General features: G+C 39.0%; 1 protein-coding gene across 6 annotated transcripts in view; it reads right to left on the bottom strand.

The window, feature by feature from the left end:
* Nucleotides 1-365: 365 nt before the first annotated feature.
* The window catches only part of LOC139748664 (rab GTPase-activating protein 1-like), a 158,869-nt gene continuing 133,838 nt past the window's right edge, over nt 366-25,396 (bottom strand). For all 6 annotated transcript variants that reach the window (XM_071661926.1, XM_071661927.1, XM_071661923.1 and 3 more), the window contains 3 exons: nt 22,992-23,147; nt 16,429-16,608; nt 366-16,106 (listed from right to left, as the gene is read on the bottom strand). In XM_071661926.1, coding sequence (XP_071518027.1) covers nt 15,894-16,106; nt 16,429-16,608; nt 22,992-23,147 — 549 coding nt within the window. In that variant the 3' untranslated portion in view covers nt 366-15,893. The remainder of the gene's footprint in view (nt 16,107-16,428; nt 16,609-22,991; nt 23,148-25,396) is intronic.

Raw genomic sequence — 25,396 nt, 5'->3', positions numbered from 1 at the left:
TTGACCAAATTGTGCACCATTATCACTGAACCTGCTACAATGGGAATTGAATTACCCAGTGACTTCTGATATAAATTCCATCTTTTGAAAGGTAACAGACTATATATAACCATGGGATGAGGTCACTTCTACACACAAATATAAATCCAATTCATCAAATTTTGGATTTGGTATATTTTGAGCCTAATTTTTGCTTAAGGGTAGAAAGTAATCATTATTTTGTTGTCTTTGGTGTTACTGTTCACAATAATAATGACACCCTGGAATTTGCAGATTAATACATTTCCACTTGTAATTTCATTCTTTTTTTTATCTATATTGCTCATGCTAGATAAGCTAAGAAGGGCATTAGTAAGTTTTCTGAATAATACCATATCAACAATCATATATTCTGATGTTAACACTACATGGTGTCACCATGATACAAGATTGTTTTGAATTCACCCCTCACGAGGCCACATTCTAAGCCTCGGCCATATAAGAGCTGGCAGGTGTTAGTGTATGAATAGCAAGTAATTCGTCTGCCCAAGACTTAGACAGCCCTTCTCAGAGGTACCAACCTACAAAACCAGTGACGTACAAGATTTCTTTTTACACTTCTTGTACAAAGACTGGACACATACAGGGTTTTTTTTAAAACCCTACAACTTTAAATAAAAAACTATTAATTTTTGGCCAGCAACTTCTCATACCAAGGAAAAAAAGACAAGGTATCTAGTGAAGTAAATTGTACAGTGTCTGTACCGCCTAGTGACACGAACATGAACTGCTGAGTGCAATGCAATGAATGTGATCATATGAAAAAAATGTACACGGCTATATAGCTGATCAATGCTTCTGTTCCACATCATGAACAAAATTGCTCTTAAAAGTTACAAAGTACTACAAATGAAAAAATAAACTCTTGGCAAAAGGATATAAGACAGATGCTTCTGTAAGTTAATGACCAATGTAGAGATAAAGATAGTGAACAAGACTTTCTTCTTGTATACAGTTGTTAAAGACTTCAGAAAATACAACTCGATACAACCATGGTATACTTTTGTTTGTGTTTACTACTCTATAAATGTATTACATGGAAAGAGTTTTGCATATGTAGAACCCACTACTCATATTATACTTACTTTCCTACCCAAGGAACCCCATGTATAGGGCTCCTGCAGCACTCATGAAGCAAATATCTATGCACACGTTGAGTGTATAGATATATATTACAATTTTGTTATATGATTTCAAGGACTCCCTTACTTAGGGGTTCCTGCAACTTTAAGGCTGTGCTAGGACTTGTAACAGGGAAAGTGTGGATGTCTTTGCAGTAAGACATTTTTCAATGAGATTGTACTCTGATGATACAACCTTGCTGAAAGTGACTCTTCGATCACAATGCAAGCACAAGCAGTTAAAATCCAGTAAATCATAAGGAACTGCGCTTTCAGTGCATTACACATAACATCTAGTGACTGAGTGTGAACGAATGTGGCCTTCTTTTTCTGGTTCTACCTTGCTAAAGCAGGTGGCAGCAATGCTGTTTCCTGTGGGGAGGGGTAGTTACGGGAATGGATGACGGCAAAGCTCGTATGAATATTTACATGTGTATGTATATGTCATGTACATGTGTGTGTCTGTATGGGCGTATATATATATATATATATATATATATATATATATATATATATATATATATATATATATATATATATATATATATATATATTCTTTTTCTTTCAAACTATTCGCCATTTCCCGCATTAGCAAGGTAGCGTTAAGAACAGAGGACTGGGCCTCTGAGAGAATATCCTCACCTGGCCCCCTTCTCTGTTCCTTCTCTTGGAAAATTAAAAAAAAAAAACGGGGGGAGGATTTCCAGCCCACCGCTCCCTCCCCTTTTAGTCGCCTTCTACGACACGCAAGGAATACGTGGGAAGTATTCTTTCTCCCCTATCCACAGGGATAGTATATATATATATATATATATATATATATATATATATATATATATATATATATATATATATATATATTACACTTTGTCGCTGCCTCCCACGTCAGCGAGGTAGCGCAAGGAAACAGACGAAAGAATGGCTCAACCCACCCCACATACACATGTATATTCATACACGTCCACACACGCACATACCTATACATCTCAACGTATACATATATATACACAGACATATACATATGTACATAATTCATACTTCTGCCCTTATTCATTCCCATCGCCACCCCGCCACACATGAAATAACAACCCCCTCCCCACGCACGTGCGCGAGGTAGTGCTAGAAAAAGACAACAAAGGCCACATTCGTTCACACTCAGTCTCTAGCTGTCATGTATAATGCACCGAAACCACAGCTCCATTTCCACATCCAGGCCTCACAGACCTAGGACGCCATTTGGTAAACATGCGATTGTCTTGGACAATCTCATGTTTACCAAATGGTGTCCTAGTCTCTTCATTGTATATCAACTGACTGTTATATTTCTCTTGTGACTTCCTTGATGTGATTATTACACGAAAGTGCACTTGGAAACTTATCGTGTTTCATTTTCCCCATGGACTCTTCGGAATATCTTGATCACGCGCAAAATTGTGATCCTTTCCAATATATATATATATATATATATATATATATATATATATATATATATATATATATATAATGTGTGTGTGTATACGAGTGGATGGTCCATTCTTTGTTTCCTCGTGCTACCTCGCTGACGTAGGAAAAGGCGATTGTGGAAAATTAATAAATATATATATATACGTATATATACATATCGGCATACACGGACATGTACGTGTACATATTCATACTTGCTTGCCTTCATCCATTCCTGGTGCTACCCCACCCCACAGGAAACAGCATCACTACCTCCTGCTTCATTAGGTAACGCCATGAAAACTGACAAAAAAAAAAGCCATTTATTGACACACTGTCTCTAGCTTTCATGTGTAATGCACTGAAACCACAGCTTCATATCCACATCCAGGCCCAACAGACTGACGTGGGTAAAACTGAAGAGGGAAGGGTGATTATTGGTCCTTGTGCATCTGGTCATGAGAAGACCATGAAACAAAAGTTTTGGGTGCAGCCGAGTAAGTGTGTCAGCATTTTGGTGCATGAGACCAGATATTAGTGATGAGTGATTTATATTAAATTTATATTAAAGAATGGCAAAAGGTGAGAGCAAATGACGTGAGGGGAGGGGGTGAAGAACGGGATGTATTTAAGGAAGCAGCAACGGCATGTACAGAGCACCAGATTGGAGAGTAGTGCGGTTTCAGAAAAGGTAGAGGATGTGTGGATCAGGTTTATGCTTTGAAGAATGAGAAAAATACTGTGAAAAACAGATGGATTTGTATGTAGCATTTATGGATCTGGAGAAGGCCATGATAAGGTTGAAAGAGATTCTTTGTGGAAGGTCTTAAACTATATATATGGTGTGGGAGTTAAGCTGCTGGAAGCAGTGAGAAATTCTTAAGGGTGTAAAGCATGTGCATGAGTAGAAAGAAAGAGTGATTGGTTCCTAGTGAAGATTGGTCTGCGGCAGGGGTGTGATATGTCCCCATGGTTAATATGTTTTTGGATGGGGTGGTTACAGAGGTGAGTACAAGAGTTTGAGAGGGGTGAGTATGCAGTCTGTTGGGAATAAGAGGACCTGGGAAGTAAGTCGGTTGTTCGTCGATGATACAGCACTGGCGGCTGATTCGAGTGAGAAACTGCAGAAGTTGGTGACAATTTGGAAAAATGTATGAAAGGAGAAAGTTGAGAGTAAATGTCAATAAGAGCAAGGTAAAATTCAGCAGGGTTGAGGGACAAGTTAGTTGGGATGTTTAGATATCTGGGAGTGGACTTAACAGCATGTGGTACCGTGGAATGGGAAGTGAATCATAAGGTGGAGGAGGGGGGCGAAGGTTCTGGGAACGATGAAAAATGTAAGGAAAGAGTGTTATTTCAGAGAACAAAAATTGGTGTGCTTGAAGAAAAAAGTTCCAAAAATATTACGTGGTTTCAAGGCATGGGTTATAGATAGGGTAGCACGGAGGAAGGTGAATGTGAATGAAATGTTTGAGGACAATGTGGTTTAATCAAGTATGAAAAGGTAAGAGATGTATGGATAAAGAGTGACTGAGAGAGCAGAAGAGGGTGTGTTGAAATGGTTTGGACACATCGAGAGAATGACTGAAGAAAGGTTGTCAAAGAGGATATATGTGTCAGAGGTGGAGGCAACAAGGAGAAGCAGCAGACCAAATTGGAGGTGGAAGGATGGAGTGAAAAGATTTTGAGTGGTCAGAGCCTGAACATACAGGTGGGTCAGAGGCATGGAAGGAATAGGGCGAATTGGAACAATATTATATACTGGGGTTGACGTGCTGTCAATGGACTGAACCAGGGCATGTGAAACATTTGGGGTAAACCATGGAAGGGTGTGTAGGTCCTGGATTTGGTTAGATAGCTGTAGTTTCAATGCATTATACATGACAGCTAGAGACTGTGTGAATGATTGTGGCCTTTCTTTTTTTTTTTTTTTTTTTTTTTTTTTTTATGCTTTCCTGGAGCTACCTCTCTATTGCCAGGGGATATCAATGTTGTTTCCTGTGCGGTGGGGGTAATGCTTGGAATGGATGAAGGCAAGCTAGTTTGAATATGTACATGTCTCTATTTATGTATATGGGCATATATATATATATATATATATATATATATATATATATATATATATATATTGGAAAGGATCACAATTCGATGTATATCAACTGACTATTATATTTCTCTCGTGTCTCCCCTAATGATGTGATTATCACACGAAAGTGCACTTGGGAACTTTTCGTGTTTCATTTTCCCCGTGGACTCATAAGAATATATATATATATATATACATATATATATATAATATGTATATATATATATATATATATATATTATTTTTTTCTTTTTTTTTTTGCATTGTAGCTGTCTCCCGCGTTTGCGAGGTAGCGCAAGGAAACAGACGAAAGAAATGGCCCAACCCACCCCCATACACATGTATATACATACGTCCACACACGCAAATATACATACCTACACAGCTTTCCATGGTTTACCCCAGACGCTTCACATGCCTTGATTCAATCCACTGACAGCACGTCAACCCCGGTATACCACATCGCTCCAATTCACTCTATTCCTTGCCCTCCTTTCACCCTCCTGCTTGTTCAGGCCCCGATCACACAAAATCTTTTTCACTCCATCTTTCCACCTCCAATTTGGTCTCCCTCTTCTCCTCGTTCCCTCCACCTCCGACACATATATCCTCTTGGTCAATCTTTCCTCACTCATTCTCTCCATGTGACCAAACCATTTCAAAACACCCTCTTCTGCTCTCTCAACCACGCTCTTTTTATTTCCACACATCTCTCTTACCCTTACGTTACTTACTCTATCAAACCACCTCACACCACACATTGTCCTCAAACATCTCATTTCCAGCACATCCATCCTCCTGCGCACAACTCTATCCATAGTCCACGCCTCGCAACCATACAACATTGTTGGAACCACTATTCCTTCAAACATACCCATTTTTGCTTTCCGAGATAATGTTCTCGACTTCCACACATTCTTCAAGGCTCCCAGAATTTTCGCCCCCTCCCCCACCCTATGATCCACTTCCGCTTCCATGTTTCCATCCGCTGCCAGATCCACTCCCAGATATCTAAAACACTTCACTTCCTCCAGTTTTTCTCCATTCAAACTCACCTCCCAATTGACTTGACCCTCAACCCTACTGTACCTAATAACCTTGCTCTTATTCACATTTACTCTTAACTTTCTTCTTTCACACACTTTACCAAACTCAGTCACCAGCTTCTGCAGTTTCTCACATGAATCAGCCACCAGCGCTGTATCATCAGCGAACAACTGACTCACTTCCCAAGCTCTCTCATCCCCAACAGACTTCATACTTGCCCCTCTTTCCAAAACTCTTGCATTCACCTCCCTAACAACCCCATCCATAAACAAATTAAACAACCATGGAGACTTCACACACCCCCGCCGCAAACCTACATTCACTGAGAACCAATCACTTTCCTCTCTTCCTACATGTACACATGCCTTACATCCTCGATAAAAACTTTTCGCTGCCTCTAACAACTTGCCTCCCACACCATATATTCTTAATACCTTCCACAGAGCATCTCTATCAACTCTATCATATGCCTTCTCCAGATCCATAAATGCTACATACAAATCTATTTGCTTTAAGTATTTCTCACATACATTCTTCAAAGCAAACACCTGATCCACACATCCTCTACCACTTCTGAAACCACACTGCTCTTCCCCAATCTGATGCTCTGTACATGCCTTCACCCTCTCAATCAATACCCTCCCATATAATTTGCCAGGAATACTCGACAAACTTATACCTCTGTAATTTGAGCACTCACTCTTATCCCCTTTACCTTTGTTCAATGGCACTATGCACGCATTCCGCCAATCCTCAGGCACCTCACCATGAGTCATACATACATTAAATAACCTTACCAACCAGTCAACAATACAGTCACCCCCTTTTTTAATAAATTCCACTGCAATACCATCCAAACCTGCTGCCTTGCCGGCTTTCATCTTCCGCAAAGCTTTTACTACCTCTTCTCTGTTTACCAAATCATTTTCCCTAACCCTCGCACTTTGCACACCACCTCGACCAAAACACCCTATATCTGCCACTCTATCATCAAACACATTCAACAAACCTTCAAAATACTCACTCCATCTCCTTCTCACATCACCACTACTTGTTATCACCTCCCCATTTGCGCCCTTCACTGAAGTTCCCATTTGCTCCCTTGTCTTACGCACTTTATTTACCTCCTTCCAGAACATCTTTTTATTCTCCCTAAAATTTAATGATACTCTCTCACCCTAACTCTCATTTGCCCTTTTTTTCACCTCTTGCACCTTTCTCTTGACCTCCGGTCTCTTTCTTTTATACGTCTCCCACTCAATTTCATTTTTTCCCTGCAAAAATCGTCCAAATGCCTCTCTCTTCTCTTTCACTAATACTCTTACTTCTTCATCCCACCACTCACTACCCTTTCTAATCAACCCACCTCCCACTCTTCTCATGCCACAAGCATCTTTTGCGCAATCCATCACTGATTCCCTAAATACATCCCATTCCTCCCCCACTCCCCTTACTTCCATTGTTCTCACCTTTTTCCATTCTGTACTCAGTCTCTCCTGGTACTTCCTCACACAAGTCTCCTTCCCAAGCTCGCTCACTCTCACCACCCTCTTCACCCCAACATTCACTCTTTTCTGGAAACCCATACAAATCTTCACCTTAGCCTCCACAAGATAATGATCAGACATCCCTCCAGTTGCACCTCTCAGCACATTAACATCCAAAAGTCTCTCTTTCGCGCGCCTGTCAATTAACACGTAATCCAATAACGCTCTCTGGCCATCTCTCCTACTTACATAAGTATACTTATGTATATCTCGCTTTTTAAACCAGGTATTCCCAATCATCAGTCCTTTTTCAGCACATAAATCTACAAGCTCTTCACCATTTCCATTTACAACACTGACACCCCATGTATACCAATTATTCCCTCAACTGCCACATTACTCACCTTTGCATTCAAAATCACCCAACACTATAACCCGGTCTCGTGCATCAAAACCACTAACACACTCATTCATATATATATATATATATATATATATATATATATATATATATATATATATATATATATATATATATATATATCCTTTTCTTTCTTTCAAACTATTCGCTATTTCCCGCATTAGCGAGGTAGCGTTAAGAACAGAGGCCTCGGCCTTTGAGGGAATACCCTCACCTGGCCCAATTCTCTGTTCCCTCTTTTGGAAAATTAAAAAAAATGAGAGGGAAGGATTTCCAGCCCCCCGCTCCCTCCCCTTTTAGTCGCCTTCTACGACACGCAGGGAATACGTGGGAAGTATTCTTTCTCCCCTATCCCCAGGGAATATATATATATATATATATATATATATATATATATATATATATATATATAAAATGAGTGGAAAGGCCATTCTTCGTCTGTTTCCTCGCGCTACCTCAGTGAAGAGGGAAACCGACCAAGTATAATAAATAAATAATAAAGCAGGGGATAACAATGATGTTTTCCTGTAGATCTGGGTAGCGACAAGAATGGATGAAGGCAAGCATGAATATGTACATGTGTATGTATGTAATGTCTGTATATGTGCGTTTGTGGACATTTATGTATACATGAGTGGATGAGCCATTCTTCGTTGTTTCCTGGCACTACCTCGCTGACGCGGAAAATGGAGATTATGTATAGTAAATAAATATACACACACACTTGTATACACATGTACATATTCATACTTGCTTGCCTTCATCCATTTCTGTCGCTACCCCGCTCAACAGGAAATAGCATTGCTACCCCCTGCTTCAGTGAAATACCACTAGGAAAACGGACAAAAAGGTCACATTTGTTCACACACACTAGCCGTTATGTGTTATGCACCAAAACCACAGCTCCCTATCCACATCCAGGCCCCACAGACCTTTCCATGGTTAATCCTAGGCGCTTGACATGCCCTGGTTCAGTCCACTGACAGCACTTCGACCCCATTATAGTACATCGTTCCAATTCACTATTTTCCTTGCACGCCTCTCACCCTCCTGCATGTTCAGGCCCCAATCGCTGACACACACACATACATACACAAAAACACATACACACGCACACAGACAAAAACAAACACGCAAACAAATACACGCAAACATACACATGCACGTGCACACACACACATATACAGGCGCGCGCGCGCACACACAAAAAAATCACAAAGCAGACGCGCGCACACAACAAACACGCAAACAAATACACACACACCAACACACACAAAACACAGACTAACCCATACACACACACACACGAACAAACGTACACACACACACATACAAACACGCACACACAAACAAAACACGCGCACACACACACATGCGGAGACATATACAGGGACACACACACGCGCGCACACAAGCAAAATACAAAAACACGAACGAACAAGCACAAACATACAAACACACACACAAACATGCACACACGCAAAAACGAACACACGCACATACATACTCACAAACAAACACATAAACACGGACACACGCACAGATACATACAAATACAAACACAGACACAAACAAACGTGGACACAGACAAACACAGACCCACGCGGACACACACACACACACACACACACACACACACACAGACGCGCGCGCACACATACACGCACACAAACGAAGACACACACAAAACACACACAAACAGACTCGCACACATACAGAAACACACACGCACACACAAACAAAGACAGATACGCACACCAACACAGACAGAAACAAACACACGAACAGACACACTTGTGTCTGTCTGACTTACACAAAGACACACACACACACACACACACACACACACACACACACGAACAGTCACACTTGGGTCTGTCTGACTTACACAAAGAAACACACACACAGACCGACAGACACAGATATACAGACACACACACACACAAACACACAGATACAGACATACATACACACACATACACGAACAGAGACACACACCTGTCTGTGTGTCTGTTAGTGTCTCTGTGTGTCAGACACGCACACACACACACATACAGACTCAAACACACAAGCTAACAAACGCACACATAGAGACAGACACAACTGTGGCTGTCTGTGTGTATGTGTCTTTATAAGTGTGGGTGTGTGTGTGTCTTGGTTTGTGTGTGTGTTTCTGTCTGTCTGTGTGTGGTTGTATATGTGTGTCACACACAAACACACACCCACACAGAGACATACTCACACACAAACACACATACATAGACACCTGTGTGTGTGTCTCTGTGTGTGTCTGACATCCACACAGACACACCCATACAGACACGCAAAGAAACACACACAGACACACCTGTGGCTGTCTGTGTGCGTGTCTCTGTCTGTCTACAAGTGTGGGTATGTGTGCATGTCAGTCTGTGTGTGTGTGTGTGTGTGTGTGTGTGTGTGTGTGTGTGTGTGTGTGTGTGTGTCTATGTGTGTGGTGTGTGTATATGTGTGTGTGTGCGCGTGTGCCTGTGTGTGGGTGTGTGTGTGTTTATTTGTGTGTGTGGTGTCGGTATATGTGTGTATGTCTGTGTGTGGGTATCTGTATCTGTGTGTGTCTTTGTGTATGTCTGTCTTTGTGTAATTGTGTGTGTGTGTGTCAGTGTCTGTGTATGTGTGTCACACAAATACACACCTACACAGAGACACGCACGTAAGACACACACACAGATAGGCACACACACACACACACACACACACACGGAGACACCTGTCTATGTGTGTCAGACATATACACACAAACACACCACACAAAGACAGATACACACACATAACCAGACACACAGACAAACACACACCCATTCATAGGCACACACATAGAGATGGACACAGACACACCTGTGGCTGTCTGTGTGTCTACACGTGCGTGTATGTGTTTGCATGTGTGTGTGTGTGTATGACTGTGTGTATCTCTGTCTGTCGGTGTGTGTCTGTGGTGTGGTGTGTGTGTCTGTGGGTGCGTTTCTGTGTGTGTGTGTGTGTGTGTGTGTGTGTGTGTGTGTTTGTGTATCTGTGTATGTCTGTCTGTTTGTGTTTGTGTGTCTTTCTGTCTGTGTGTCTGTTTGTGTGGGTGGGTGGGTGTGTGTCTTTGTCTATGTGTGGGTGTGTGTGTAGTGTCTGTGTGTTTTTGTCTGTGTATGACTGTGTGTGTGTGCATGTCTTTGTGTGTGTGTGTGTGTGTGTGTGTCTTTGTGTGTGTGGGTCTTTGTGTGCATGTGTGTGTGTGTGTCTGTGCTAGTGTGTGTGTGTATGTCTGTATGACTGTGTGTGGGTGGGTGGGTGTGTGTGTGTGTATGTATGTATGTATGTATGTGTGTCTGTGTGTCAGGCATACACACATAAAGAAACACATCACACAGAGACAGACACTCAAACACAGATACACACAGAAACGCAAGAAACACACATAGACAGACACAGACACACCTGTGGCTGTGTGTCTACAAGTGTGTGTGCATGTCTGTGTCTGTCTGTCAGGTTGTCTGTCTGTGTGTGGTGTGTGTGTGTGTGTTTGCATCTTTGTGTGTGTGTGTGTATGTGTAGGTCTGTGTGTGTGGGTGTGTCGATTGGTGTGTGTGTGTGTGTGTGTGTGTGTGTGTGATACACACACAGGCAGAAAGATAGCAACTCCACAAAGCCCTCACCTTCAACAGAAGCACCTAACAAGCATCAGAGAATAAACACTGCAGGAAGGCAGACTGGCCAACCTTCACTCACTACATAAAAACAAAGCTCCAAAACTTCAGTATAAAGGATTTTTCATTACATCATGCAATCTCACGCTTCATCAACATCTTCAAGCAAGACAGCAAAAAAAACAAACCACAAGGTCAGAGAAAGAGATGCAACTCAAATTTCTTCTCCCAAGCAAAGAAACCAACTCAAGACACAACCACTCTTAATTGGTAGAAATAACAGAACAAATCCAAACCCTGAACAACACTATCACTACTGAAAGAAAAACAAAGTTGGCTTTCCTTCCTCAACACAGTCAATCATGAAGTGCTCTTTACTCATTCCTGTGGAATCCCTTTTCCCAAAGAACACAAACTTGTGACACTACTAAAAATTCAGCCAACCACAAACCAACCACATCCATAAAGAGGAAAGTCATGGAAAACCTACATAAAATCTATCCAGAAACAACTGTCCACCCTCCTTTGACACCCAATAATACAATCAGCACAGTTAAAATCTTCAAGAACTCTCCTGCTACAGACCCTAAGAACATTTCAAACTCTCGCATGAAACACTGTGGCCTAGTTGAAATCCAAGCACTTAGATATCTTCAAATACCCCTGCCTACACAAGAAAACCCTCAACACAAGGAAACTTTCCAACCTAATACCAACCCTAAAACCTGCAAACTACCCTATTATTCCTAAGCCTACCACCCTCTATCACTTCTGTCTTTGGTATCCAAACTCTCTAGAAAAATGATGCAAAACAAATTCAAATAAAACATGCCAGTCACCCACAAAACATGGCTTCATACCCAGTCTACTACCACAGACCTCACAGAACATTTCCTAAATGAATTTAACCAACCACAACCCCACTCCCACACAGTAGCAATACACATTAAGAAGGCATTTGACACTGACTCATCTTTACACAAAAATACTTGTCACCACATTCCACATCAGTAACAGAAAGTGGTTGACCCCAATCACTCAATCTTTTTCACTCCATTCTTCCATCTCCAATTTGGTCTCCCTGTCAGCAAGTACTGATGTTAACTGTCTCTCTCTCTCTGAGGTGTTCCTAAGTATCATTACTAAGCAGTATCTCAAATCAAGATTGTAGTTTTTACTTTTCTAAGATGGATTAACATAGTTCGAACAGATTTAGTTATTTTCACAAGTTATGATGTTTTTTCATTCTATTAAAAAACACGGCAGATAAGTTTGGAATGGTAAAGTGTTAAATTTATGATAAAGAATGAATGTTTGGCATGCTTTCTATGTAAGTTAATTGGCAGATATATAAGCTTCTTTTTACTTTGGAAAAGTAGTAAAAAAAATCATTAACTACTACCAATTTTTAATGGTGAAATACCATCAATAGGGAATACCCAAGAAATCATAATGCACATCCAAAAGGTTAAACGGTTCTGGGGTTGCAAGTAATAATTGATTTTTACTTTTCTTTATTCCCAACTTCTTCTCAGGTCACCATGAAAAGAGTCAGGAACAAAAGAACAAGTGCTTCAGTTACAAACATCCATACTTTAGCTGTCATGTAAAATATACTGAAGCCAGAGCCTATCTATCACAGCCAAACACAATAGACATTCCATCATTAACTAGACTGCTTCATATGCCCGGTGCAATCTAGTAACAGCATAAGCAGCTGCTACCCAAATATACCACATTGACCCAATTAACTTAATCCAGTGCAAGCCTCTCACCTTCTGAATGTTCAGGTGTTGACAACTCAAAGCCTTATTTACTGTAACCTTCCATCTCTTTAGATTCCTGCTTTGTCCTCTTGCCATAAGTAGTACTTCTCCCTCCCTCAACTTCTGACATGCAGAGGTCCTTAGTCAGTCTTTCTTCATTCATCCTCTCTATCATGCATGAACCACTTTAGCAAATCCTTGTCAGATCTCTTAATCAGACTATACTTATTATTAAACCTCCCTTTTGCACTGTCATTCCTTACACAATAAACCTGCCTTACCATATATCCCCAAGCTTTTCATTTCCAGCATATCCATCTTCCTTACTCTGCATACAGGGCCCAAGACTCTCATCCATACAACAACATTGGGACTACTCTACCCTGAAGTATCCCTATCTGTGCCCTAGCAGACATTGACCTCTTATGTATGAAGGAAAGGTTATAAAGATAATAGTAATAATAATAATAATTCTGATACTCTGATGAAAGTAATAACCTATTAATAGATATATACCCAAACTTTTACCTGGTACCCATTATCAACCAATCTCACATAACCTATTAATAGATATATACCCAAACTTTTACCTGGTACCCATTATCAACCAATCTGAGGGTAAGGCTAAACAGTTGGTTATGAACCAGCTTCCCAGTCAGGCAGTCAAATGGGCCTGTGAGATTCATGGGCTGCAGCACTAACCAAGGCTGTGTGTGTGTGTGTGTGTGTGATATCTATTTGCCCTTTTTTCTCAAAATTGAAAATATGATGAAAGAAATATTGAGCTACAAGGTTGTGAATGTCTTGTGATTACTACTCTTTTCAAAAGAATAATAAAGGAATGTTCCAGTTGTGGGAGAATATAATGTTTGGAAAAGGGAAAAATGCTATTAAATCAGCAACAGATGAAAGTATGAATTACATGTCCTATGTACCTGCGTTCAAAACGCAGATACTTAATAATGTCGTACCAATGTCTATAAATATGTAGTAACAAATTCTGGAAAATATAAAAACCCAAACAACTTGATACTGCTACATTTACGTATTGCATTTGTAGCCTCTCGTTCTGAACTTCAAGATGAATAAGACTGCTTTGTCTCGTGTAACAGAATTATAAATTGATATACAGTACTAAAATAATATGGCATGAGGTGAAAGGAAGTTGCTATTCATAAATAACCACATAAAAACTCATTAATGCTTATTTAGAAGGCCCTTATCATAAGTGCATATCTTGAATGCATCCTTTAATCATACTGACTCTCGATGCCTTTCCCAGACAGTGACAGGCAGTCTGGTGAAAAAAAAAATTCCTAACAGTTATCACAGGTAATGAAGCAACACTAATAATTGTGTAGCACATACAAAGAAAGAGATGTTGATACCATTAAACAACATCATTTGTAATGTCCTAAGCTGCTTAAATATATACTCAAAAATGAAAAAAAAAATAATGCAGAGGCTCCTTAAATATATACCCAAAAATGAAAAAAAAATAATGCTTAAGCTACTTAAATATGTACTAAAGAATGAAAAAAATAAAGCGAAGAACAATTGTGACAGTCAAATTGCATCATAGTGAATCATGTAATCACTTAGGAACAGCTACAACTTGAAAACAGTTTAAACAAAGATACCACACACACAAAACTTGTTACTCCCCATACATTCATTCATACACATTAAAGATACAAGTGGGTAATAATCAATATACAGAAAAAAATATGAAGACTAGTGCAACATTAAGTTTCAGCTCTTTTCTATATCTCTATGTAAAACTATATAGTTTGTGTAATATATATATATATATATATATATATATATATATATATATATATATATATATATATATATATATATATATATGATGTATTTACGAAGCAGACACACAATGATCACATCTTACACAGTACTGTGTAAGAAGTAATCCTGTTAACATTTAATGGTATATCTGTATATTTATCTCCAACAGTGATTTGTTACTATTTGCTTCTGAAGATGTTGAAATACATGAGAGCACTTAAGTAAATTTTCCTGCTTTGATTTTCCTTTGTGGTCTACAAGTTCGTTCCTATGTGTGTGTGAGTGTGTAAGTATATATATATATGTATATATATATATATATATATATATATATATATATATATATTTAATCGCTGTTTCCAATGTCAGTGAGGTAGCGCCAGGAAACAAAGAATGGCCTATCCACTTATATACACATATATATATACATAAACGCCCATACACGCACATATACATACATATACATATCATCATATACATACATACATATACATACACAGACATATACATATATACACATGTACATATTCATACTTGCTTGCCTTTGTCCATTCCTGGTGCTACCCTAGCCACAGGAAACTGCATCACTACCCCCAGCTTCAGCTGGTATGACTGATAGAAAAACTTACTTGCTCAGCTGATATGACTGATAGAAAAACTTATTAACCAGGGCCACATCCTTTTCTGTGAAGTCTATAACTCACTTTACCAAATGTAATCTTCAAGTACTGTGCCAGAGGGGCTATTAAATGCTTCTAAATTTTCTCCTTTTATAAACTTTCTTCAAAAGACTATTTGAGTCATTTTCATTAAGTGTCTTGTTAGAGAATCCATCTTTTCTATGTGTCATCTGTTAACTTTCATTGTGTTCATCTGATATGTCACTTTGATCAATTTAATATTTACTATAATTTAGTATTTTTTTTTTTAATCTTTCCACTGTAGTAGCTAATTCTGTAATAAACAAAGATATGGCTGAAACTCTGTAGTCATGGAACATTCTCTACACTTTCTCAGAGTTACTGTCTCTGCTATGTTGACGTTGAAGTCCACTACTTCCTGTACCACTACTGCTGGAAGTACCACTAGCTGTTATGCCACTTGTAGAGGCAGTGCGTTCTTTTAATGATGAGATGGAGGTGAGAGTCTTTTGAAACCAGGTATTTTTTGTGGCCTGTAACTCTGTCATAGCTGTGTTCAACTGGTGTGTCAGATCCTGTGAGAAGGGATTCTAACTAGTTTCTAATAAAATGGAAAATATCCTACTAATGTTTAACTCACAGCTTGATAAACTGTGGATGCTTTTTAGTAAAATACAAATGCCATCACATGCTCTCTGCATACCTCCTTACATTAAGAAATTTACAATACAAATCCCCAAACTCAACAACTGTTCCATTTTGTTCTAATACATTAATGATTCGATTCTATGTTCCTTCTGATTGATGGCTGAAACAGCAAACTTATGGCTCTGAATTTACTTAAAAAATGGTAAGTAATATAAAACAATATTAGTATCACAACAAATATGAACTAACCTGGTTTTTACACTCAGATTCCACCAATGCTAACTTTGTCTGTGCCAGCTCTAGTTCCAGCTCACGAACCTGTTGAAGAAGCTTGGTCACAGCAGGCGATTCTTCAACACCCAGCTCTCCTGGTGGGCCACTGACAGGAGATAGAATACCGCTGCATTTCTCGCATGAAGACACTTTGGCCTAAATAATGGGGAAAAAAAATTACTATTATTTTCCTCATAGCCTAAGTAAAAGCTGAAGGGGTATAACACAAGCTGGCAATATGTACCTCATTAACCCCATTTTTCAGGATCAGAAAGGTGTTTTCCAAAGGGATTAAATCTCAAAAGAAATCTTCCAAAACGACTAAGTTTTGGTAATGAGAAACCCCTTTTAAATTTCAAAAGTATGGGAATATTAAATAATTTTTAGAACAAATTTCAAAGCAAAAAAAATCAGAATTATTTGGCAACCAAGAGCAATTGCTTGAAAGGAAAAGTTTGAAATGCTGCCAGGAGAAAAAAAAAGAATTAAGACTGAAAACCATAACTTGAACAAATCTTGACTATTAAGATGTATGGCAAAGTTTCACCCTACAGTAGCTTTATGTAGTTTACACTAGGTTTAATAAAAAATCTCAATGAACAAATGAAATAATTTCATATGATGATTGGATAAATTAAAGTTTGGGGAGACATGACCAAAAAAAATTTACAGACTGAACACTGAAACAGCATATATTACTCCCAAACCTCCATTTTCTCTAACGAATTATTTAACTTCCTCAGTTCATCACTCGCTATCCTTTTTTGTATGTCCACTTTCCATCTTCTGTCTCATCTGATCACATATGCAATGCTTCCCTGAATACCTTCCACTCCACTCCCCTGATTTCCTTTCTCTCAACTAGTCCCATTCACTCAGTCTCTCTTGATATATCTGGATACAGTCCACTCAGGTTAGTAACAGCTGAGTGGTTGTCAAGTTGCACTCCTATGATTTAGGTAGCTGTCTTTTCCTTCTGCCTCACCCACGTGTGGACTACTGGCATTCTCTCCACGAACATGCAATCTATCCTAGTCACACATGACATTTGACAACTCTTAATTCACACAGGTCATTCTTTGTAACACTAGATTTTCCTGAGGTGAGCACTATGTGCTAGCCCTGCCCTTTGGCAAAATGGTAGAAACAGTAGATAGAAATAGTAGAGAAATATTAGATAGGAACATTTAGATAGGAGCATTAGGTATAGTAGTAAGTAGGAACATTAGGTAAAAGCCTATGCAAACACTGTGCTTGACTTGCCCTCTGCCTGTGGCCTGTTAAGGATAAGGCACTATAGGATAGGAAGTGGCATTGGAGTATACTAGTTATGAACACTCTATTGTCATGGCTACCCCCTTAAGGGATTTCCAGAAGGGAACAGGCATCAGACATATACTAGATAGACTTCCTTCACATGCATAATTCATTAACCCTTTTTCTATACCCATCATAAACATTCACCCACACCTCCAGCATGAAATGATCAGACATTCCACCAACTACCCCTCAGTATGCTCATATCCAACAATCTCTCCTTTTTCATGCCTATCAATCAGCAGATACAGTAAACTCCCATTCAATGCACAGAATTCAGTTTCTAATGGACCCTTCAGACCTCACCAGACTATGTTTAAGATCTAAAAGAAATTACCATGAAAGCCCATTCCATCACAAATTTAGTATGGCAAGTTATGGGCCCATTAGACTAAGTTTGGGATGTGAAGTTTAAGTTTGTTCATTATTGACCTTGATGTGGTATCTCAGCACAGTTTCTCTTTATTTTAGTAGCATATGATGTCTTATGCACACATCAGTTTTACTGATTTACAGTAGCTTAATGGTGCAACATTTCCTTTTGTTTATTTACACCTCCAAAGGTAACTGAAATTTCAAGATGAAACAAGACATAGCTTGTTCACTGCCACTGAATTTTCAAGATGAAACAAGACATAGCTTTTCACTGCCTGCCAGTCTGAGATAAGGGCCTGCTTGGTCACATAAACAAACTTGATGCCTGTTTTCTCATGCAACTATTTTTATCATAAAAAGGGTTGTCTTTTTGTATTAACTCATAGCAGGTAAGAATGCTATCAGTGTTGCATGTGCTGAAAGGTCCTAGAAACACCGCAGCATTGCTACAGACCTGAACATGAACCATCCACCACCTTAATACTACACTTCTCAACGTCTTTTCTGACAAGCTTTTCACCCATCTTTCTGTTATAACCTCTGGTTACTTTGGTGCTGCATCTCTTGAAGAACTGTTACCAGTTAGTATCATCCAGCTGATTTAAAAACTTGTAGGCTGTTATCAGGTCCCTCCTTTGTCTCCTCATCCATGGTGGACAGCTTTGTAGCCCTCAGCCTCTCAGTGTGGCTCAAGTTTCTTAATTCAGGTACCTTCTATACATGTTCTCAACCAAATCTTTGAGCTTCTTTACGTGCAGTGACCGGACTTGAGGCATAACCCAGTTTTGGTTTGATTTATGTAGTGAATAATGTTATGAACATGTTCTTGTCCATATACTTGGATGTGATTCTTATACTTGCCAGTAGACCATACTTGGATGTGATTCTTATATTTGCCAGTAGACAATACTGGGATGTGATTCTTATATTTGCCAGCAGACAATTTACCTTTCACAGTTCTCCTTATGTGTAGCTCAGGCAATAAATTAGGCATGATGTCAATCCGTAGACCACTTTCACGTGCAGATTCTTGTAATTCATTTCCCACTTAGAAATATCATACCAAGGCCTACTTTCACTGTTCCATCCTCACTGCCCTGCATTTATTTGGAATGAATATAGCCATGGCTGTGGTTTCAGTGCATTACATATGATAGCTTGAGAATGAATTTGAGAAAGTAAAGCCTTTCTTTTGCCTGCACTGGGCGCTACCTCACTAATGCAGGAAACCGAGAATAAGCATGAAAAACCAATTCTATAGTAATGCTACAGCTATTGAATACAAAAACTGTTTTTGAAGTGTCATTACTAAACTTCAAACATCATGCATAAATTTTTCATAATTATTTTGCTGTGAATTTTTTTCAGCAAATCATATAATTATGATCAGCTGAAATTCATCCTTCTTTGCAGTTTTAAGCAAATTCTCAGTACAAGGAGGACAGTTAAAACTACTGAACTTCAGTGTACACAAACAACATGGCAGTGTCCAGTCATCCTAGGTCAGAGCCTGGACTTACTTTTTTTCTTTTTTAATACCTTTCTTTATTTTATTATTTTTTGCTTTGTCGATGTCTCCCACGTTACTGAGGTAGGGCAAGGAAACAGACGAAAGAAAGGCCCAACCCACCCACACACACATGTATATACATACACGTCCACACACGCAAATATACATACCTATACATCTCAATGTACACATATATATATACACAGACATATACATATATACACATGTACATAATTCATACTAGTCTGCCTTTATTTATTCCCATCGCCACCTCGCCACACATGGAATAACAACCCCTCCCCCCTCATGTGTGTGAGGTAGCGCTAGGAAAAGACAACAAAGGCCCCATTCGTTCACAATCAGTCTCCAGCTGTCATGTAATAATGCACCGAAACCACAGCTCCCTTTCCACATCCAGGTCCCACACAACTTTCCATGGTTTACCCCAGACGCTTCACATGCCCTGGTTCAATCCATTGACATCAAATTGACCCCGGTATACCACATCGTTCCAATTCACTCTATTCCTTGCATGCCTTTCACCCTCCTGCATGTTCAGGCCCCAGTGGCTCAAAATCTTTTTCTCTCCATCTTTCCACCTCCAATTTGGTCTCCCAATTCTCCTCGTTCCCTCCACCTCTGACACACATATCCTCTTGGTCACTCTTTCCTCACTCATTCTCTCCATGTGACCAAACCATTTCAAAACTCCCTCTTCTGCTCTCTCAACCACTCTCTCTTTATTTCCACACATCTCTCTTACCCTTACATTACTTACTCGATCAAACCACCTCACACCACATATTGTCCTCAAACTTCTCATTTCCAGCACATCCACCCTCCTGCGCACAACTCTATCCACAGCCCACGCCTTGCAACCATACAACATTGTTCGAACCACTATTCCTTCGAACACCCATTTTTGCTTTCTGAGATAATGTTCTCGACTTCCAAACATTCTTCAAGGCTCCCAGAATTTTCGCCCCCTCCCCCACCCTATGATTCACTTCCGCTTCCATGGTTCCATCCGCTGCCAGATCCACTCCCAGATATCTAAAACACTTTACTTCCTCCAGTTTTTCTCCATTCAAACTAACCTCTCAATTGACTTGACCCTCAACCCTACTGTACCTAATAACCTTGCTCTTATTCACATTTACTCTTAAATTTCTTCTTTCACACACTTTACCAAACTCAGTCACCAGCTTCTGCAGTTTCTCACATGAATCAGCCACCAGCACTGTATCATCAGCGAACAACAACTGACTCACTTCCCAAGCTCTCTCATCCACAACAGACTGCATACTTGCCCCTCTTTCCAAAACTCTTGCATTCACCTCCCTAACAACCCCATCCATAAACAAATTAAACAACCATGAAGACATCACACAACCATGCCGCAAACCTACATTCACTGAGAACCAATCACTTTCCTCTCTTCCTACACGTACACATGCCTTACATCCTCGATAAAAACTTTTCACTGCTTCTAACAACTTACCTCCCACACCATATATTCTTAATACCTTCCACAGAGCATCTCTATCAACTCTATCATATGCCTTCTCCAGATCCATAACTGCTACATACAAATCCATTTGCTTTTCTAAGTATTTCTCACATACATTCTTCAAAGCAAACACCTGATCTACACATCCTCTACCACTTCTGAAACCACACTGCTCTTCCCCAATTTGATGCTCAGTACATGCCTTCACCCTCTCAATCAATACCCTCCCATATAATTTACCAGGAATACTCAACAAACTTATACCTCTGTAATTTGAGCACTCACTCTTATCCCCTTTGCCTTTGTACAATGGCACTATGCAAGCATTCCGCCAGTCCTCAGGCACCTCACCATGAATCTTACATACATTACATAACTTTACCAACCAGTCAACAATACAGTCACCCCCTTTTTTAATAAATTCCACTGCAATACCATCCAAACCTGCTGCCTTACCGGCTTTCATCTTCTGTAAAGCTTTTACTACCTCTTCTCTGTTTACCAAATCATTTTCCCTAACCCTCTCACTTTGCACACCACCTCGACCAAAACACCCTATATGTGCCACTCTATCATCAAACACATTCAACAAACCTTCAAAATACTCACTCCATCTCCTTCTCACATCACCACTACTTGTTATCACCTCCCCATTAGCCCCCTTCACTGTGTGTTAATAATCTTTGGTGTTCTTCAATTCGGAAGTTACATAAAATGACACAAATGTTAACGTATTTTGACTAAAATCTAGATTATACCTTTCCTAACTTGCAGTCAGTGGTGTTTTTGATTAAATAGCAAAAAATGTTAAGCACAAATGAAATTTCCTATCTTTCTACCTAATTATTTTTATCTCTGAAACCCATGCAAGGAGGAGGCCATGGCAAGTGAGTCTCCACTTATCGCTGTCCTTATGTGCCTCCCTCGCATACACCATTCTAAGCATTCTTCCATTTCTGTCCCTCCAGTAATTTCCACTCTGTTTTTCCATGTTACAGATACTTTCTCTCACACTAACCTCTTTTAAGAGTACCACCATACTCTCTTCTTGTAAATTTCCGTCATGCATTTTTTTGTATATGCCTGAACCACCTCAAGTACTACGTTTCACCCACCCTACAACTCCACAATTCATTTCCTTTGCATTCCCTGTCATACCAACTCTCTCATACACCCCCTGATGACTTTCTTCATTCCATCTAGTCATACCACATACTCCTCTCAAATAACTCATTTCCAAAGCCTAGATTCTTTATCTCTGTGACTTGTGCCATGGCCATAAAATGTTCTTTAGTTTTTTAAACAGAGGGATTTGCACATTAAAAAATTTTGGAAAGCACCCTGTATGTAACAAGCTCTACTAGGTACAGAAATTGACATCAACGAGGAAGTTCACAAACAGTTTATCACAAGATTTTTTTACTGTTATAGTTGTAGCCTATTCCCTAAAATTTTTTTTTTTTTTTACTTCCCTTTCACCTACTTTTAATTTTGAATTTCTTAGAGTTCAGCAGCATGACATTCTTTTAATTCATTTGTTATTCAGTTTAATGATAGTTATTTTGCTTTATTCATGCATAGTTTGTAACTAACATTCAAAGAATATCAAAAAACATCCTTTTAAAATCAGATATATAATTCAAGGGCTAAAATATGGAAACCAGGAGGCATCAACATAAATAATGAAAAAGATCAGATTTCATGTCTATCGGACAAAAGTTAGTCTAGCATTTCTTTTGAAGTGAATTTCTTTGGATTACATTCCAAAATCAATATACTATACCCATACAAATCATTAACTTAATAATAAACACATTTCATACCTACCTTGTACATATTAATAGTCTGAGTATTTGCAGCTTGCTCTTTGTCTAATCTCTCAGACAACTGGGAGCATATCTTCTTGTAGTCAGCAATGATGGCACTATTTCTTTGAGCTTCCACATCACCTTTTTCCACTTCACGTTTCAACAACTCCTTCACCTGCAAGATATGTCTTAATAAGCGCAAGTATTGAAATAAGAAACTCTTTGCATTTACCTCCCTAACAACCCCATCCATAAACAAATTAAACAACCATGGAGACATCACACACCCCTGCCGCAAACCTACATTCACTGAGAACCAATCACTTTCCTCTCTTCCTACACGTACACATGCCTTACATCCTCGATAAAAACTTTTCACTGCTTCTAACAACTTTCCTCCCACACCATATATTCTTAATACCTTCCACAGAGCATCTCTATCAACTCTATCATATGCCTTCTCCAGATCCATAAATGCTACATACAAATCCATTTGCTTTTCTAAGTATTTCTCACATACATTCTTCAAAGCAAACACCTGATCCACACATCCTCTACCACTTCTGAAACCACACTGCTCTTCCCCAATCTGATGCTCTGTACATGCCTTCACCCTCTCAATCAATACCCTCCCATATAATTTACCAGGAATACTCAACAAACTTATACCTCTGTAATTTGAGCACTCACTCTTATCCCCTTTGCCTTTGTACAATGGCACTATGCACGCATTCCGCCAATCCTCAGGCACCTCACCATGAGTCATACATACATTAAATAACCTTACCAACCAGTCAACAATACAGTCACCCCCTTTTTTAATAAATTCCACTGCAATACCATCCAAACCTGCTGCCTTGCCGGCTTTCATCTTCCGCAAAGCTTTCACTACCTCTTCTCTGTTTACCAAATCATATATATATATATATATATTATCCCTGGGGATAGGGGAGAAAGAATACTTCCCACGTATTCCCTGCGTGTCGTAGAAGGCGACTAAAAGGGGAGGGAGCGGGGGGCTGGAAATCCTCCCCTCTCGTTTTTTTTTGATTTTCCAAAAGAAGGAAGAGAGAACGAGGCCAGGTGAGGATATTCCCTCAGAGGCCCAGTCCTCTGTTCTTAACGCTACCTTGCTAACGCGGGAAATGGCGAATAGTATGAAAGAAAAAAAGAAAAGATAAGATACTTTATTCGTCAAATTGTTATACAAAATGTAATACAAAATGAAATTTGTTTTGGCTTTAGAGCTCCTTAGTAGTTGTAAAAAAAAAAAACATTAAAATATTAACAAGAAATATTTCGTATAAAATGTTACTTTGCTATTGTGTACATGCGATATCAGCTTGTCACCATCCCTATCATGAACCATCACCTACAGTTATGAAACTTAAAGCTAGAAGTTATAGTGATGATAGATGATTGAAAAGCAGAATGCTTTTAGGTACAAACGACTTTTTGTATCTATCAGTGCGCAGCTTGGGCAGAGCTAGCCTTCTACCAGATTTAAGATACGTGTAACAATTATGTAGCGGATGCGTTACATCTTTCATCATTCTGTCTACTTGTTTCATTGTACCTTTTTGATAAAGCTTATTCAGTGATGTGGTCTCTGCACCTAGTTTCCTTGCTTTCTTAACAATCCTTCCCAACTTCTTTTTATCTTTGCAAGTAAGTTTTCCATACCAGGCAGTGATTGAAAAATTTATAACTGATTCTAAAATTGATTTGTAAAATAGGCTAATGACCATTTTATCTACATGTAGGTTATGCAAGATACGTACAAAGTGTAATCTTTGGTTACATTTCCTTGACACCATATCTGTATTAACACTTTCCTTCAACTGGTCATCAATCATAAAGCCCAAATACTTATACTGGTTTACTCTTTCTACGTTTTCTTCCTCAATTGTTAATAGGTCTGGTACGTGTTTATTTTTAGTTCTGAAATCAAATATCATCTCTTTCGTTTTCTTTACATTAAGCTCCAAAAAATTTTGTTTACTCCAGTCAACGAATTTTTTAACTTGAGTTAAATAGCCTTCATAATTATTATTTACAATTTTTCCTAATATAACTGTATCGTCAGCATATTTTATAATAGTACAATCATCAATTTCACTTCTACAATCATTTGTATACAAGGTGAAAAGAGCTGGGGACAATACACAACCTTGGGGGGCTCCTGTGTTGGTGACTATCACATTAGACTTAACATTATTTACATTGGTATATTGGGGTCTCTGGGTTAATAAGCTAAAAATCCATATTAAGATATTTCTATTTACACCCAATTTTAGCATTTTATTGAGCAAAATATGAGGTTGCATTGTATTAAATGCTGAACTAAAATCAATGTATAGTGCTCTAATTTGTGATTTGGGCTTATCTAAATGCTTATTAATATCATTTAATAGTACAAGTGTT

The sequence above is a fragment of the Panulirus ornatus genome, chromosome 5 (assembly GCF_036320965.1).
Source record: "Panulirus ornatus isolate Po-2019 chromosome 5, ASM3632096v1, whole genome shotgun sequence".
Classification (NCBI taxonomy): domain Eukaryota; kingdom Metazoa; phylum Arthropoda; class Malacostraca; order Decapoda; family Palinuridae; genus Panulirus; species Panulirus ornatus.
Note: the sequence above shows the minus strand (reverse complement) of the source record. Positions and strands in the feature narration are given on the sequence as shown.